At 32.1% G+C, this 15,066-nt stretch overlaps 1 protein-coding gene across 8 annotated transcripts in view; it reads right to left on the bottom strand.

Moving 5' to 3' along the window:
- LOC138936253 (nuclear receptor coactivator 2) overlaps positions 1 to 15,066 on the bottom strand; it is a 131,782-nt gene that overhangs the window by 25,789 nt on the left and 90,927 nt on the right. For all 8 annotated transcript variants that reach the window (XM_070301513.1, XM_070301511.1, XM_070301515.1 and 5 more), the window contains exons 2-3: positions 13,399 to 13,512; positions 10,611 to 10,749 (exon numbers count right to left, since the gene is read on the bottom strand). In XM_070301513.1, coding sequence (XP_070157614.1) covers positions 10,611 to 10,749; positions 13,399 to 13,512 — 253 coding nt within the window. The remainder of the gene's footprint in view (positions 1 to 10,610; positions 10,750 to 13,398; positions 13,513 to 15,066) is intronic.

The raw sequence follows: 15,066 nt of genomic DNA on the forward strand, positions 1-15,066 counted from the left end.
TGCGTGCGTACACGCACGCTCGATTTTTATACTGTATACACAGTCCATTAGTCCTCGCGCGTCTGTTATCCGTCATTGCGTCAGACCCCGCTAACGAAACAACGACACCACTCAAGGAAGGGACTTAGGTAGTTGTCCGAGCCCGCAAGCAAGTCGTTGCCCAAATGTATAACGCAGTGAAAGCCATACGTAACTCGATAACTCTCGTTGCCGAGTTTCTCGGTAGTATTAAAAAAAAAAAAAAAAAAAAAAAAAAAAAAAAAAAAAAAAAAAAAAAACACACACACACACACACACACACACACACACACACACCCGGTATATTTTAACAAACGAATGTTTCGCGAGATTTTTCGTCGCTCGGCGAACTTTTTATCAGTGTTTTGCAATACTAATGATCTATATAGCTGGAAAATTCGTGTTAAATTTGCATGTTTCAAACAGTCCACAGAAATTTTCATCTTTTATAATTGAACATAATATGTATATATCAAATGATATGACACTAATACTATGTTAATATATCAACATAAAATGAATGCAAACTTCATAGTAATTTGAAATAAATTTTAAAATCGACATATTTTTAATGATAAAATTAACTTATTGTTAGAAAAAAAGTTATCGATGGTCTATAATCACTCTCATTCCTATTATCGAATAAAATCAATATTTTTTTTTTTTTTTTTCAATATAAATTTTAACAGATAATTCCTGTCACTAATAATACAGAATGTATCTATCGTGTAAAATTAAAAATATGTGCATATCGTGTTATTTTTACATTTTTTTTCATTTGTTTTAATAATTTACCTTTTAAGTTCAATTTACTCAACAGCGATATATTAAATTAGCACATGAATGTGTTAAATATTTAACACAAAAGTTTTGACATACTTTTTACCAAGAAAATCTAAATTTTCCAACTGTGTATGATTAAATAATTAATGAAGGCTCATTAAATTTAAATTTTTTAAAGTTTTTAAATTTATAAATGTTTTTATTTACTAACAATAAATAAAACTTTTTGTCTTTCTCGCTTATTTCCATATTAATTAAGATCTCTGTTCAGAGATCGGGAACAATTAGATAACTTTTTTTTAAAAACCAAGACTTCTTGATAAGATCAAGAATCTTGATAATTTGTTTTGGTATTGTCTTGATAATTAATTTAAAATCTTGTCTTGATCTTGTCTTGAAATTCAAGACTAGATCGAGACAAGACCAAAACTAGTCTTGGTATCTCGTGCAACCCTACTAGTTACGCAGTATCTGTCAAATTGACGTTACGATTAGTGACACAATTACGTCACGCAATACCATCACCGTTAAAGAATCATCGAAACACTTTCTCCTCGCGGAAGATCGTTCCGTAAAAGAAAATAAGAAACGATTCAACACGCGTTTAAGATTATCTTTCCCTCGTTTCCATTATCACGCACATACACACAATACTGTACAGCTTCATTATCATTCTCGACGCAATTTAAAGAAACGGCGTAAAAGCGCAAGTAGAACGTATCATATTATATCGGGTGTTCGCACAAAAAAAAAATATATATATATATATATATCAGCAACTCTGATTCTCTCTATAATAAATCATCGGAGAGTTCAATCTTCTTTTAAAAATCATTAAGTCTTAAAGCGAATACGCACACATACATAAACGCGCGCACATTTACAGGGTGTCTATTCAAATCTTATGAAAAAAATTCCCTAAAAATTCCCTGATCCTCCAGGTATTTTTGTTCACGATTCCAGGTAAGAAGAATATTTTAAGATCTTTTCGTGCGATTTTCTGTAAGTTTTTTTGTTGGACACGTTTTCTAATGCTTTATATTCACACAAAGAAAAAAACACACAATGCCACTTAAAGTTTCATGTGTTAAATTTACAAATATACAGAAATGAAAATTGAATAGTTTCGTGAAGATAAATATTTTTAACTTGCATATAATCTTTTTCATTTTTTATCATTACAAATTAAACTAAAGGATATGTATATTCAATATTTTGTTAAGACATTGAATATATATAAACATAGATAGATAGATATTTAAAATACATTTTAAACTCATAATTCACAATTTAGCTTATTGACGGATTGTCCACTGCTTACAATAAAAAAGCAAAATTATCAAAGAATTAAAAAAAAAATTCCCTAGATCCTAATAAAATTCCATGATGATTCCCTGATTTCTCCAGGTACAAAAAAAACCCTGGAAATTCCAGTTTTTCCACGGAGTAGATACCATGGATTTAATAATATTATAAATGCAGGATATAAGTTCCTTTGTTCATTAAAAATGCAGCAATTAATATAAAAGATGGCACGTCAAATGACGTTCCTCGAGAATCGATCCATTTAAATCACTAATTTACAAGAATACTTTAGGGGGGGTGTCGCAATGTCGCGAATTACTATTTCAGACGATCCAAATACGGCGTGCTCTCGAAATTCCCGCGTTACCGGCCGGAATTCACGGTCGCGCGCGCGCGCATGCGCGCGAGCGTGCGGAAGAGACGCGTCCTTGAGCTCGTATCTCGTGGCGACGATAGATCGCGCGGTTGTAATCGACGCGGCGCAATCTGCGAGGTGGCGCGCGCGCACAACGTACAATAATCGCACATATACACACACGTTACGCACACACAGGTACTCGGAGCGCGTCTGCCGTGGCCTCGAAAAGTCGGTGACTCCGGGTCGGAGCGCGCGGCCGAGTCCGACAAACGGTTCGCGTGTGTGTATGTGTGTGTGCGATGTTGCCGCTACTCCTCCACTGGAAGGCGGCGCGAGCGTGTGTACGTGCGCACGAACACGTGGCTTATGTATGTACACGCGTACGCATTTCTCTTGTCGAATCGCGTCGCGTCACACGTCGCCCGCGATAAATTCTTCTTCGGTCTGCATTTCCATGAAGGAGAGAAAAGGAAAACGGGACATAACACTCAAAGGGTTTTCACTCGTGGGGGAGGAAGGAGGGGAACACAGAGGTTGCGACTCAGGTGACAGTCTCGTGACGAAAGTGATAGAGATGGAGATAGATTTAAAGAATACCGGATCGATTAAACTTGGAAGAAAATGCTGAAAAGTCTATATGTATTTCGCACAAGGGTGCAACGTGTATTGAACCGTCCCTGTGCGATTCTTTCAGTCACGACGACACGAAGTCGTCGTCGCGAGCAGAATCTCTGACAGACGGATAAGCGAAAGCCGAGATATCCAGAAGGGAAAGGAGGAGAGGCTCACGAGATAAAGCGGATTGAAAGAGAGACGTTTATGACATGTACACACACATATATATATATATATATATCTTCTGGCTAGAAAATTTCAATCGACTCTACCTCGATCGCAACACCAGGGTCGCTGCGCATAACGCCATCGCGCAGATGACGTCACAGAATTCTCTCTCTCTCTCGCCTTCTCTTTCTCACTCTTTTCCCCTTTCTCTCTCTCTCTCTCTCTTTCGCTCAGGTAGATCGAGTTGTAGCGGCGCCGTTTGGAAGGTTTCCTATTGGCCTCGGTGATATCACTCAAGGTCATGTAACAAGCTCTCGCTCGGCATAGGAGCAAAGCGATTTCTCCGCCGCATGCAACGAACTCTGCCGCATCCGCATCCGATTTACGGATCCTTCCTCTTTTATTCAGCCGAAACGAGACACACGAGGGCTTCTGTCAGCGCGCGACCTGTCAAGGGGACTCGACAACACGTGCTCCTCCGCGAATCGCAAGACTAACGTGCGCGCGAGCGAGAACACAGACGGGAAGTCCGATCCCGTCCTCTATCCTCCTTGCCCCTTCCCTATACCTTTTTCGAGCAGTATTGTGTGCCGGTAGCGACGCCCGGCTCGGAAACGTATACGGGATAGATGGATGAATGCGAGCGCTTTCTTGCAGTCCGCGATTCGGAAACTCGGTCGCGCACGCGCATGCGCGCGAAGCAGCTGAGCGCGCCTCGAGGACCCGTATTCCGCCATGTGAAGATGAATATGCAGGGTTGGGAAGTAACGCGTTACTTGTAACGTCGTTACAGTTACATTTTCGGTAACGAACGTTACTTTTTTTTGTTTGTAACGGTAACGATAACGAATTAGCCGTTACTTTTATCGTTATCTTTTATTTCTTTATTATCTTATATCTATTCAATAGATGTATTTTTTGAAAAATAATTTGTAACCTTCTATCATAGGCTGCGTTCTGATAGTCACTGCCAGTACTGAAAATCTATAGTAACGTATAAATTATAGCTTATTTTAGTATTACAAAAAACAAAAACATAACGAAAAAGTAACGAATCGTTACATTCCAAGTAACGGTAACGGTAACGCGTTACTTTTTAAAATCAACGAGTAACGGTAACGAGTTACTTTTTACAAAAAATAACGGTAACGCGTTACTTTTATAAAGTAACGTTCCCAACCCTGTGAATATGTTATCGAGAATATCATTATCTCTTTATTTTAGCTGAACTTGCTTAAATAGATGTATGTTCATTTCTGAGCGAGAGAAACGCGATATATGCGAGAAATATGATTAAAATAAACTTATCTCTTTCCTCTCGAATACTCTATACTTCACTTTCATTTTTCGGCTACAAGCTGAATTATTTCGATTATATGATGAGTAACTAGAATTTTAATGACAGATTCTAGAGAAGAATTTAAGATCGATTTTTTCTATTTTTCTTCAATCTCCCCCACTCTGTTTTCTCTTTTTACAAAATTCTTTTGAATGTCATAATACGATAAGAAACTAACGTTTCCCAAAAATTAATATAAATAATTAATGCAAATAGAAATTGCAATTAAAAGTCGGCGCAAATAAATTTATTAAGATATCTTTTAAACGTATATTTCTCTCATTTTAAATAAATAGAAAACGTACAAGAAAAAAAGTACAATCACGAGCAGTAAACAATTAAGAATTCAAAGACTTTGCACGTGAATTTTTTAAGAACACAGATTCTTAACTTTAATAGATTTTTTGTTTGAAATTTAAAATTTAAGGGTTAAACAATATTAAAATAAATGGATCTTCCTTACCAACCCCCTCCCCGCCATCGTATACACACACGATGTTTCTGGATAAATACGCGTTAAAGAAATATTGATTCCATAGATTTATATGAGAGAAATTAAATTTAAAATTAACAGAATATCTTAGTAATTATCTTACAATTAGTAATTACATGTTTTAATAATTAAAAATGACTAGAAGATAGTATCAGGGAGTATCCATAAGTGAATCACTTTTGGATAGTATTTGATAACAAAGGTAAGAAAGAATGATGACAATGGGGACATCGATATTCTGGTAACTAGAATTGATTAGTAGAAGATAGTATCAAGTAGCGTCAATAACTAGAAGACTTTTGAAGTGGTATTGATATCCCGGTAACAAAAGATAGCGAAAACATTCGAAAACACGTAATAACATCGAGATTTCATATACTGTTATAATCTCTACGTAAAATATTATCCTATTATTACCTATATCTCGTCAAAATACAATATTCTTAAACAAAAAAAAAAATAAATTATTTAATCTTAAAACATTATAGGCTCTCTCTCTCTCTCTCTCTCTCTCTCTCTCTCTCTCTCTCTCTCTCTCTCTCTTATCTTTGCAAATTTTAATAATTATAATAATTATTAAAATCAACGCGATTCGCTTTCAACTGCCACGTTTTCTCTCATACCTTCTCGGAGAAACCTACGTAAAAAAACTGCAATTTTTAGTTACACTCTTCTTAATTTTCGGAAAAACTTAATCTTCAGAATCGATCAAGACAGATCGTCCGAAATTCCTTTCAGACCCTCAGACCTAAAAAAATCAAGACAAAAATGTGTCTAAATTTCTGGAAAATTTTTTACAGTGTATCGTTTTTTTTTCTTCTTCTTCTTCTTTCGCGAAGAATGGACAAGCCGATAAGACTCTTCGGTAATACCGGACGAGAAAGCGCGCTGCTTAAAATTTCAGTCGAGCACACGGATCTTCGTTCGCCGTTAGGCGAGCGCAGTTACACAACGCACATTATCGAGTCTTCAAATTTCTAAACCCCGAAATCCCGAAGCAGACCCGGACCGGATCGGATCGGGATCCCCGCCAATGGGAAGCGGTAACCTCGCTCGATCGCCAGTGAGTCAAGGGCTTAGCCTTAGCGGCCGTTATGCAACTGCTGGCTGCCTCGCGCGAGCACAACTTTAACAAAGGGGCCCCGGGACCCGTAATTATCGGTGTGTATCGTTAGCGGATTAATCGCGTATCGGTTAAAAAAAAAAAAAAAAAAAAAATACCCCGTAACTGCCGTCTTTGACCTTTCGCGAGCGAAGTAAACGATACGATTATATTAATGATAATAATAGACCCTCTCGAGAAATCGAATCAAATTTCCGCCAAAATAAAATAGGCCCCAAAGTGGACGGCGTTATGCAAAAGTGAATTAACTCGCCAACCGCTTCATTCGACATAATTTAAAATGCAAAGTTTTATATATCGCCGACAGAAAAAGAGAGAAAGAGAGAGAGCCAAAGCCATGTGTGTGTATATATATATATGTGTGTGTGTGTGTGTGTGTGTGTGTGTGTGTGTGTGTCACTCTTTAAATTGAATTCATTATCTTTAAAATTCTATTCATTCAGATTAATTCGTTTAACCGACTTGTGCATAGCTTCGTTTCGCGTAATTTAATTAGACTAATAATTCTTGAACGATAAAAACGTGGCGCATTTTTCTGTGTTTTATACACAAGTGTACATGGGATTCCAGAATTATAAACACACTGTGTATAACTTGTTGTAAAAATATAACACAAGCTCCCTAGATACATATAAAATTATTTATACTTTGTAATATATTATAGAATATATTTTAATATATTTTATATAATATATATTATATAATATATATTAAAAAAATGTATTATATTAATATATATTAAGAAATTTTATTTTTATAATACATTAAAAAATAATTATAAAAATATATTATAAAATATATATTCTATAATACGTTTTTATAATTATTTTTATTATATAATATAATTCTTGCGCGAGTTCGATTCCGCTTGTAGAAAATTGTCAAATGTACGCACGCACACGCAATACGCACAATACGAATCCGAGAAAGTGGGATACGCGAGTTCCTTTCCGCATTAAATACGAACATACATTATGCGCGAGATTCGATATAAAATCGCAAAATGATTGAATCGAGATGCGAGTCGAGTTGCATCAAAAAGAAGACATCAAGATCCACACGAGGTATCTGTGAAGTTTACCGGATTTACCGAGTCGCTCGAAATCTCTCGTGTTACTCACACCTCGAAAGCTGTTTTGAGCAGTTCAAATTATCTGAACGATGTCATGATCATTTGTGTTACGTGCAACTGTAATAATACACACTTGAGGTGTATATTAGCGAGCACTTCTCGCAAACTTTGTATGCAAACTTATTGGTTAATTCGAAATATTCACTTTTCCTTTATAAAAAAGAAGAAGAAGAAGAAGAAGAAGAAAAAGAAGAAGAAGAAAAAGAAGAAGAAGAAGAAGAAGAAAACGAAGACGAAACCGAAGACGAAGAAGAAGAAGAAGAAGACGACGACGAAAATGAAGACGAAGAAGAAGAAGAAGAAGAAGAAGAAGAAGAAGAAGAAGTCCAAACGCAAAGAGTTCCTAAATTGGAAAAACTTCCTCATTTTTGATAATGGGACTGCAATAGAATTACTTATTCTTACTTTAATACTAATATCGCTAGTTCTTGATTATAGAATAAAAGAACCTGAATTTCCAATTTAAAGGAAATTTTATTTCCATAGAAGTTTAATTCAGAGTATAATTAATGATAATAAATGTGTTAAAAATTATTAAATTATGAGAAAGATGTTCAATTAATTTAATCTCTGTAGAAGCAGATATTTCAGTAATGAAGCTCAATTAAATCTTATTATATAATATTTCTTGGACAAGTATGTAATACACAAATTGCATACATAATACATAAATATCTTGCATATTTAATTAAGATTCTGCAAGGAAGATTTAAATGATAAATCTCATGAGCATAGCGGATACCTCGCGAAGATGTTAATAGCAAAGCTTTATTCTTGCGTTTAGTTTCGACTTCTCCTGAGGGAAAATTTTGTCCGAGACATTACTAAGTCACGTACTATTAAAAAATATACTGTAGTAACAATATTTTTTCAAAGGAGTAACATAAATGGGAATTTTTTTATTAATTATTGGCATTTTCTCAGAAAAGTTGAAGTTTAATTGCTACAGCTATATTTAGCAACAAGATGAAAGATTAGCAAAAGATTTGGGAAATTTATCTTATTTAATTATTAAATTATTTAAAATATTTCAAATAATAATCATTGCGCATCTTTTCTATATTTATTTTAAAATAAAAAAGATAAATAATTAGAAGATTTCTCTCAACCTAAAATTTAATTTATATATCATTTATATATAATTTATATATCATTTATATATTTATATACAAATAATAAATAATTAAAAAATTTCTCTCAACCTGAAATTTAATTTAATACGTTTGTAAATCATATAAGTGCGCTGAAATATTGTATAAACGCGCGCACAACAATGCAATAAATATAATTAATTATTAAATTTGCCTACGAACGCGTGTAGAGATTTAATACAGATATTTCGCAAAGTGAAGAAAGATCGGACGCTATCAGAAAGTGTCGAAGTAGCAGAACTCGTTAAGAACGAGTTTTTTTTAATGTTACGCGAGATTCTCTTTAAATTGGCGACGATGTAATATCGCTTTCGAAAATACTGTTGCTCTTTCTTTCGTTTAGATCGATACGGAAATATGTGTCATTTATAAAACAGGGCGACCTTTATGAGAGATTCGCTCGCTCCAAACAAATCTCTCAATAATCCTGAGTACTTTCTCAAATATTTCATCGTCCTTGCGCGGATTCCTCCATATCGATCCAAAAACAACATCGTTCAATATTTGATATTCACCCATCAATTTTTCGACGAAAAATCCTGACAACACAAATCACATCCTATCCGACTTTCCTCTGTCCACCATTATCTATCTCAATTGTACAAAATAGCTTCTCACCTTCTAACGAACAAGAGAAACAGGGGAAATAAGTAAAACGCATACGCATGGAACATACGAGTTACAAAGGGGGGAAAAAAAAAATGGAAAGGATATCGTCAATCAAAAATATTTTATTATCTATCTTAAGTAAGAAAGACTTTATAAAATGTCCTTTGACGATCATAAAATTGTCATTTTGTATTAATACCGAGCGGTTATCTTCAATTTTACGACCCGAGAGTACGATAAAAATTTGTATAATTTTGCAAATGGAACGTGTGATGTTTTTGGATAATATTTTATATTATTTCGTCAACGATGTAATTTTAAAATTTAAATCCTTCTTGCGTTATTAAAATTTAGAATTTTTATCGCTTTTATCGAAAACTTTTATATTTGCAATCGCTGTAAAAAAAATATTTTTTAATTTCCATTTAAAGGAATTTTCTAAAAAGAATTAAATACATGATTTATTAATTTCTCATGAGAAGTGATAATTACTTACATGTTACTACTAGTTACTACTAGTTTGGCATACAATTACAATCGTGAAAATTATGTAGTTTGCTGTTTAAAGAGATTTTACAATCTTTATCTTGTTTTGCATTTGCCTAGACGTTTAAGTATAATAAAACAAATGTGATTATTTATTTCCTGATCTTCTCCTAATCTTGTCACTCAAACCGATATACAGGGTGGACTTTCAGATCTTATAAGAAATTTAATTCTGAAGAAAAAATTTCCTATAAACATAGGTCGAAAAATACTTTCTTAAGAAATTATCGCTCAAAAACCTCTGAAATCATGATTATTTTACACTTTTTTCCAAATATCATGGAAAATATACGTCTTTTAACAAAAAGTACCGAAACAAAAGTTGTAGAAAATTAAATTATCTTTCAAACGAGATCAAAATAATTGTTGTACGTTCTATAGATTTTGATATAATCAGTTTCAAACGTACAAAAAGTGCTTTTGTTACTTATTGTTAGATCCATTAAAGTTGAATCAGGAGGAAATCCGTAAAGCGACTAGATCGGTCATTACTCGATGCCGAAAATGTATTGGCACTAGAGGGGAACATTTTGAGAACAGTTAGTCTTTTCACGTCTTTATTCATTGTCTACTATTACGTGCTATTTTAGTTTAAAAAAATTTATTTTATTTTCATAAAAGAAAAAGATTTTTATATTTTATTTTTATCGTTTTATCAAGAAATTTATTAAGTTTCATTTCATTTTCTTTTCATCTTTTGCTCTTTCTTTGCATCAGAGATTCTTGAGTGATAAGCTTCTTAAGGAAGCATTTTTCGACGCATGTTTATAGGAAATTTTTTCTTCAGAATTAAATTTTCTACAAAATCTCAAAGTCTGGCTGGAACGTTCAAGGCCACCCTGTATATATACGTTTTATTAGCAAGAAAGGGAAAACAATACTAAAATGATAAATATCAACGGCACGCTCATATGATGCCTGTTATCAATCATCGATTCGCAAGAGAAGAGTGAGAAATTTGTCTTCTTACCTGATCGACGGTTCTCTGAAGGATCTGACATTTGTCAGTCTTACCAGAGCTCATCTCCGTGGCGGAAATCAGCTCGGCAAGCTCATCGATAAATGTGTTCTCCTGGGTCCGTCGTCTTTTTTCGTTAAGGCACTTGTTACTGCAAACAATCAAAATACAAAATTAATACATTTCCGATCTCAAGTTGGCATAACGCTTTTTATAAATTCAGTCATAAAATACTAACGTTGGTATATCACAATATTTTTAATGAAAAATGACATTCACCGATACGATGAAAATTATGTCATAGATAAAAAATAAATTTGACAACCATGAGAAGATATTTAAATAAAAGAGAATTAAATTTAAATTAAAGAGAAACTTGAAAATTGATATTTTATTGTAACGGATTTAAAATGTTAAAATATATATTTTTTTTTTTTAATATATGTAATCAATATTTTTATATATAGATATATATATATAAAAATCAACTATCTGTTAATTTATAAAACGTGATAAAGTTACATTTTTTATAATAACATTAATGCACAAATAAATATAAATATGAAAATAAATTATTATTTAATTTAAAACATGTATATATGTTCTTTAAAAAAATATGCAAACCTATATAGAATATTATTAATCGAATGTTAATCTCTAATTATTTTATAATGTTATTCTGCTATTAATTAAATTTGTTAAATTTACAATAAAAATCAAAGAATGCCGAAATACATATAGCTACTGCTTTTGTAATTTCGTTCTGTTTTACGATATCGAAGAATGTCCTCGTTCGAGATAAGAAAATATTCAGTTCTTCTACTTCAACTCGTAATTTTGTCATGACACAGTTTGTCGTGTATTCATGTTTGAGAGAGAGATATACAATTTTATATTTTAATAATAGATTCCTTGATTGAGACCTTTCGAGAGTTGACTTTTCCTCGGGGGGGAAAAAAAAAAAAACTTTAAAAATGGCCATTACAATCTTTTAATATTGAACATTAGCCTTATTGTTAGTATTATTATTTATTATTTAAGTAAAGTAGTATTATTTATTAATTTATTATTTAGTATTAAAATTCAATAAGAGCAAAGATAGCCGAACTTTAAACGCAAGAAAATTTCGTAAATTAATTAATTGTAACTCTCGTTTTAATTGAATAGTTATCGACTTAAAATTGCCGAATATTTAAAAAATAAGCGAGTCAAGAATCCCGTGAGAAGATTCGACAATTTTATAAGAAGAAAATTATTAGATGCTGAATCAACTTCTTGTCCCGTTGAAACGTTCAGTTGACCTTGTGTGACGTCACCGTCCAGCAGTGACTCTCACTATAAGTTAACGCCAAATGCTGCTATTTTAATACGCCAATACGGCTATCTTACCGTCTCTCACTATATATTACTTGCATAAATATAAATAAATATTAACATCAGTGATTAAATTAAAAATCAAGATTAAAAAACGATATATAACTTTTTCTTCCACAAAAATTAAATATTAAAATACGAGAAATTTTTGTACCTCATGCAAACATAAGGATCATGATTTTATTGTATATAAATAAATGTAAAAATCACTGACATATATTTATAACAGAAAGATTTGAATTTTAGCAAAGAAGAATGTTATACGGTTTCAATTTCTAATTAAGTGACAATAGCAAAAATCGTGTTCTCTCTTTCTTTCTCTTTTCTATGTGCATTGTTCCGAATAATACGTATTATCTAAAAAAGAGCAATCCTCCCTGAGAGAAATTTTCATTTTTTAATACTCGCAATATTTTTAATGACAAGTTTAAAATTATTAAATCGTACTGATAAATATCCGATTATTAATAAAACTTAAATATATCAATTATATAAATATATTTAATAAGAGTATTCGTGTGATACTCTTTTATATTCGATAATATTATTCCACAAAGACATCTTCCAGATTTTAATATTATATTTCATAAATATTTCGCATCTGAAATAATCTTTTCTCTGGTAACTAATTATTTTTAATCGATAGAAAAAAGACATGAAATATCATTGACATTAATAGTTGATTATCAATACTAAAATAAAATTACTGTATTCCTTCTTCAATTATTTAATTCGTATTTGATAATAATAAATTATTAAACAAAATCTTATAGAAACGACAATTAAATTCTCTCTATCACGTGTAAACGAATAAAGATATAATTTATTCAGTAATTCAATAATATTTTATTCGCGCGATCAAATACTGCTTTGACATTAAAGCCAGTTCAATTGATGGTAAACGCTTAAAAACTCGCGCGCACGCGTTTACCATTAATAATTCGATCGGAACGATAAGCTCTTTAGCAAATTGGATGGCAACGGATTACGGTATGCTCGCCGATGGATCGTCGAGCCCTTTAGATCGCGAATTTCCAAATTTTAAAACCACACACCCCATTTGATATTTCGGACACCCGTTTCCCGAATAAAAACTTGAGAAAAAATTAATCCCGAGTTAAATTAAAATAATAAAAGGACTTTTGTAATAAAGAAATAATGTAAAAATATAAAAAATAAAAAGCTTAATGCCGCTCGACCTTTTTTATCTTTATACAAAAACTTGATATTTCTTTGGGATATCATAAGATTTTTTTGATGAATTAAATGATAATAACTCGGTATTATTACTTTTCATCGACAAATGCATTTTGGGCCAAATGTGCAGTGTAAAAGGCAGGTATTTATCATTTACTATATCGCCTAAATTGCGGATCTCATCGCGTACTTCGAAGAGATATAAAGGACAGGAGATTGTGGTACTCACTGCTGCGACTGCGACTGAGGCTTCGCATCTGATTTCTTTCTTTTCTTGGTAATGCCGCCAGTAATCGCACTCATTTTGACCCACAACGGGTCCTGCAATTCATACGGGCCAGGCCTGCAACAAAAGCGCAATCACGATTAGAGAAATACAGCGACATTTCTTTTTACTAAAAAAAAAGAAGAAGAAGAAGGAGAAGAAGAGGAGAGAGAGAGAGGGAGGGAGGGAGGGAGGGAGGGAGGGGGAGAGAGAGAGAGAGAGAGAGAGAGAGAGAGTCTTTAAACATGGGGCATCGATATTATGGATTTGTGGAAGTAAATAAAATTTTAAGAACGTTTCCATCAAAATTATGTGTTAAAAATTAATTATTATTATTTTATATTATTATCGGAGATAGTAATAAAAAGTATAAAAAGCTGTTTTTATTATTTTTTAAAATATATAACACACAATTATGTATATTATATTAGATACAATATATACGGGATGTCCCATTTTAAAAGTTCCATCCACATAACTTTTCAGAATCAACGTTTGAAGGAGAACGACTCGGATAAAAGTTGTAGGGAACAAAGGGGGCTATCTAATAGTGACCTTGGATTTGACGTTAAAGGTCATTTTCAAGGTCATTTGAAGGTCAACTTCCGTTCTTTAAATGAAACCCTCAATTTTTCATTACGTATTCTTGTAGCTTATCTCGAGAGCTTTCCAAAACACTATAACAAAGTATTTTTCCATTAAGTACTTTTTGAGTTATTTTCTATTTTATTCTGACATTTTGATATAAAAAATAAAATATTTTATAAAATATTCAGTTTTCGATAATCTTACCGTAATACTTTTATGTACAGAATAATGAGACAAATCAATTATTGCCCAAAAAAAAAAAAAAAAAAAAAAAAAAAAAAAAAAAAAAAAAATTGTTTAACAAAATACATTGTAAATAATTTTCTTAAAAACAATTATTTTTTATACTAATTGATTTGTCTCATTATTCTGTATATAGAAGTATTACGGTAAGATTATCGAAAACTAAATATTTTACAAGATATTTAATTTTTTATACCAAAATATGTCATATTAAAATATAAAACAACTTAAAAAGTACTTAATAAAAAAATACTTTATTATAGTGTTTTGGAAAGCTCTCGAGATAAGCTACAAGAATATGTAATGAAAAATAGGAGATTCCATTTAAAAAACGGAAGTTGACCTTCAAATGACCTTGAGAATGACCTTTAACGTCAAACCAAGGTCACTATTAGATAGCCCCCTTTCTTCCCTACAACTTTTATCGGAATCGTTTTCCTTCAAACGTTGATCCTGAAAAGCTATGAGGGTGGAACTTTTAAAATGGGACACTCTATATATATATATAATAGTAGTTTTGCTAGGTAACAAAATTTCTTTCTCTGCTTTCAAAAAATATTTTATTATGCAAATATTCTTTTTTATATATTATACATATATATAAAATTTAAACCATTAAAAATCTTTGCAATAAAATATCTTTTTAAAAGCAGAAATTTCATCACCTAGTAAAAATTTGTCAAGATATATTTCGTTTAATTATCTTCCGTACACACGAAGATAATGTCAAAAATTAATAAGCGTCAAAAATATACGATAAAAAAAATATCAATCGAAAGGAGCAAGATAATCAATATTTCG

This window comes from Polyergus mexicanus, unplaced genomic scaffold (assembly GCF_030449975.1).
Source record: "Polyergus mexicanus isolate NDT 795.1 unplaced genomic scaffold, iyPolMexi1.0 SCAF_9, whole genome shotgun sequence".
NCBI lineage: Eukaryota > Metazoa > Arthropoda > Insecta > Hymenoptera > Formicidae > Polyergus > Polyergus mexicanus.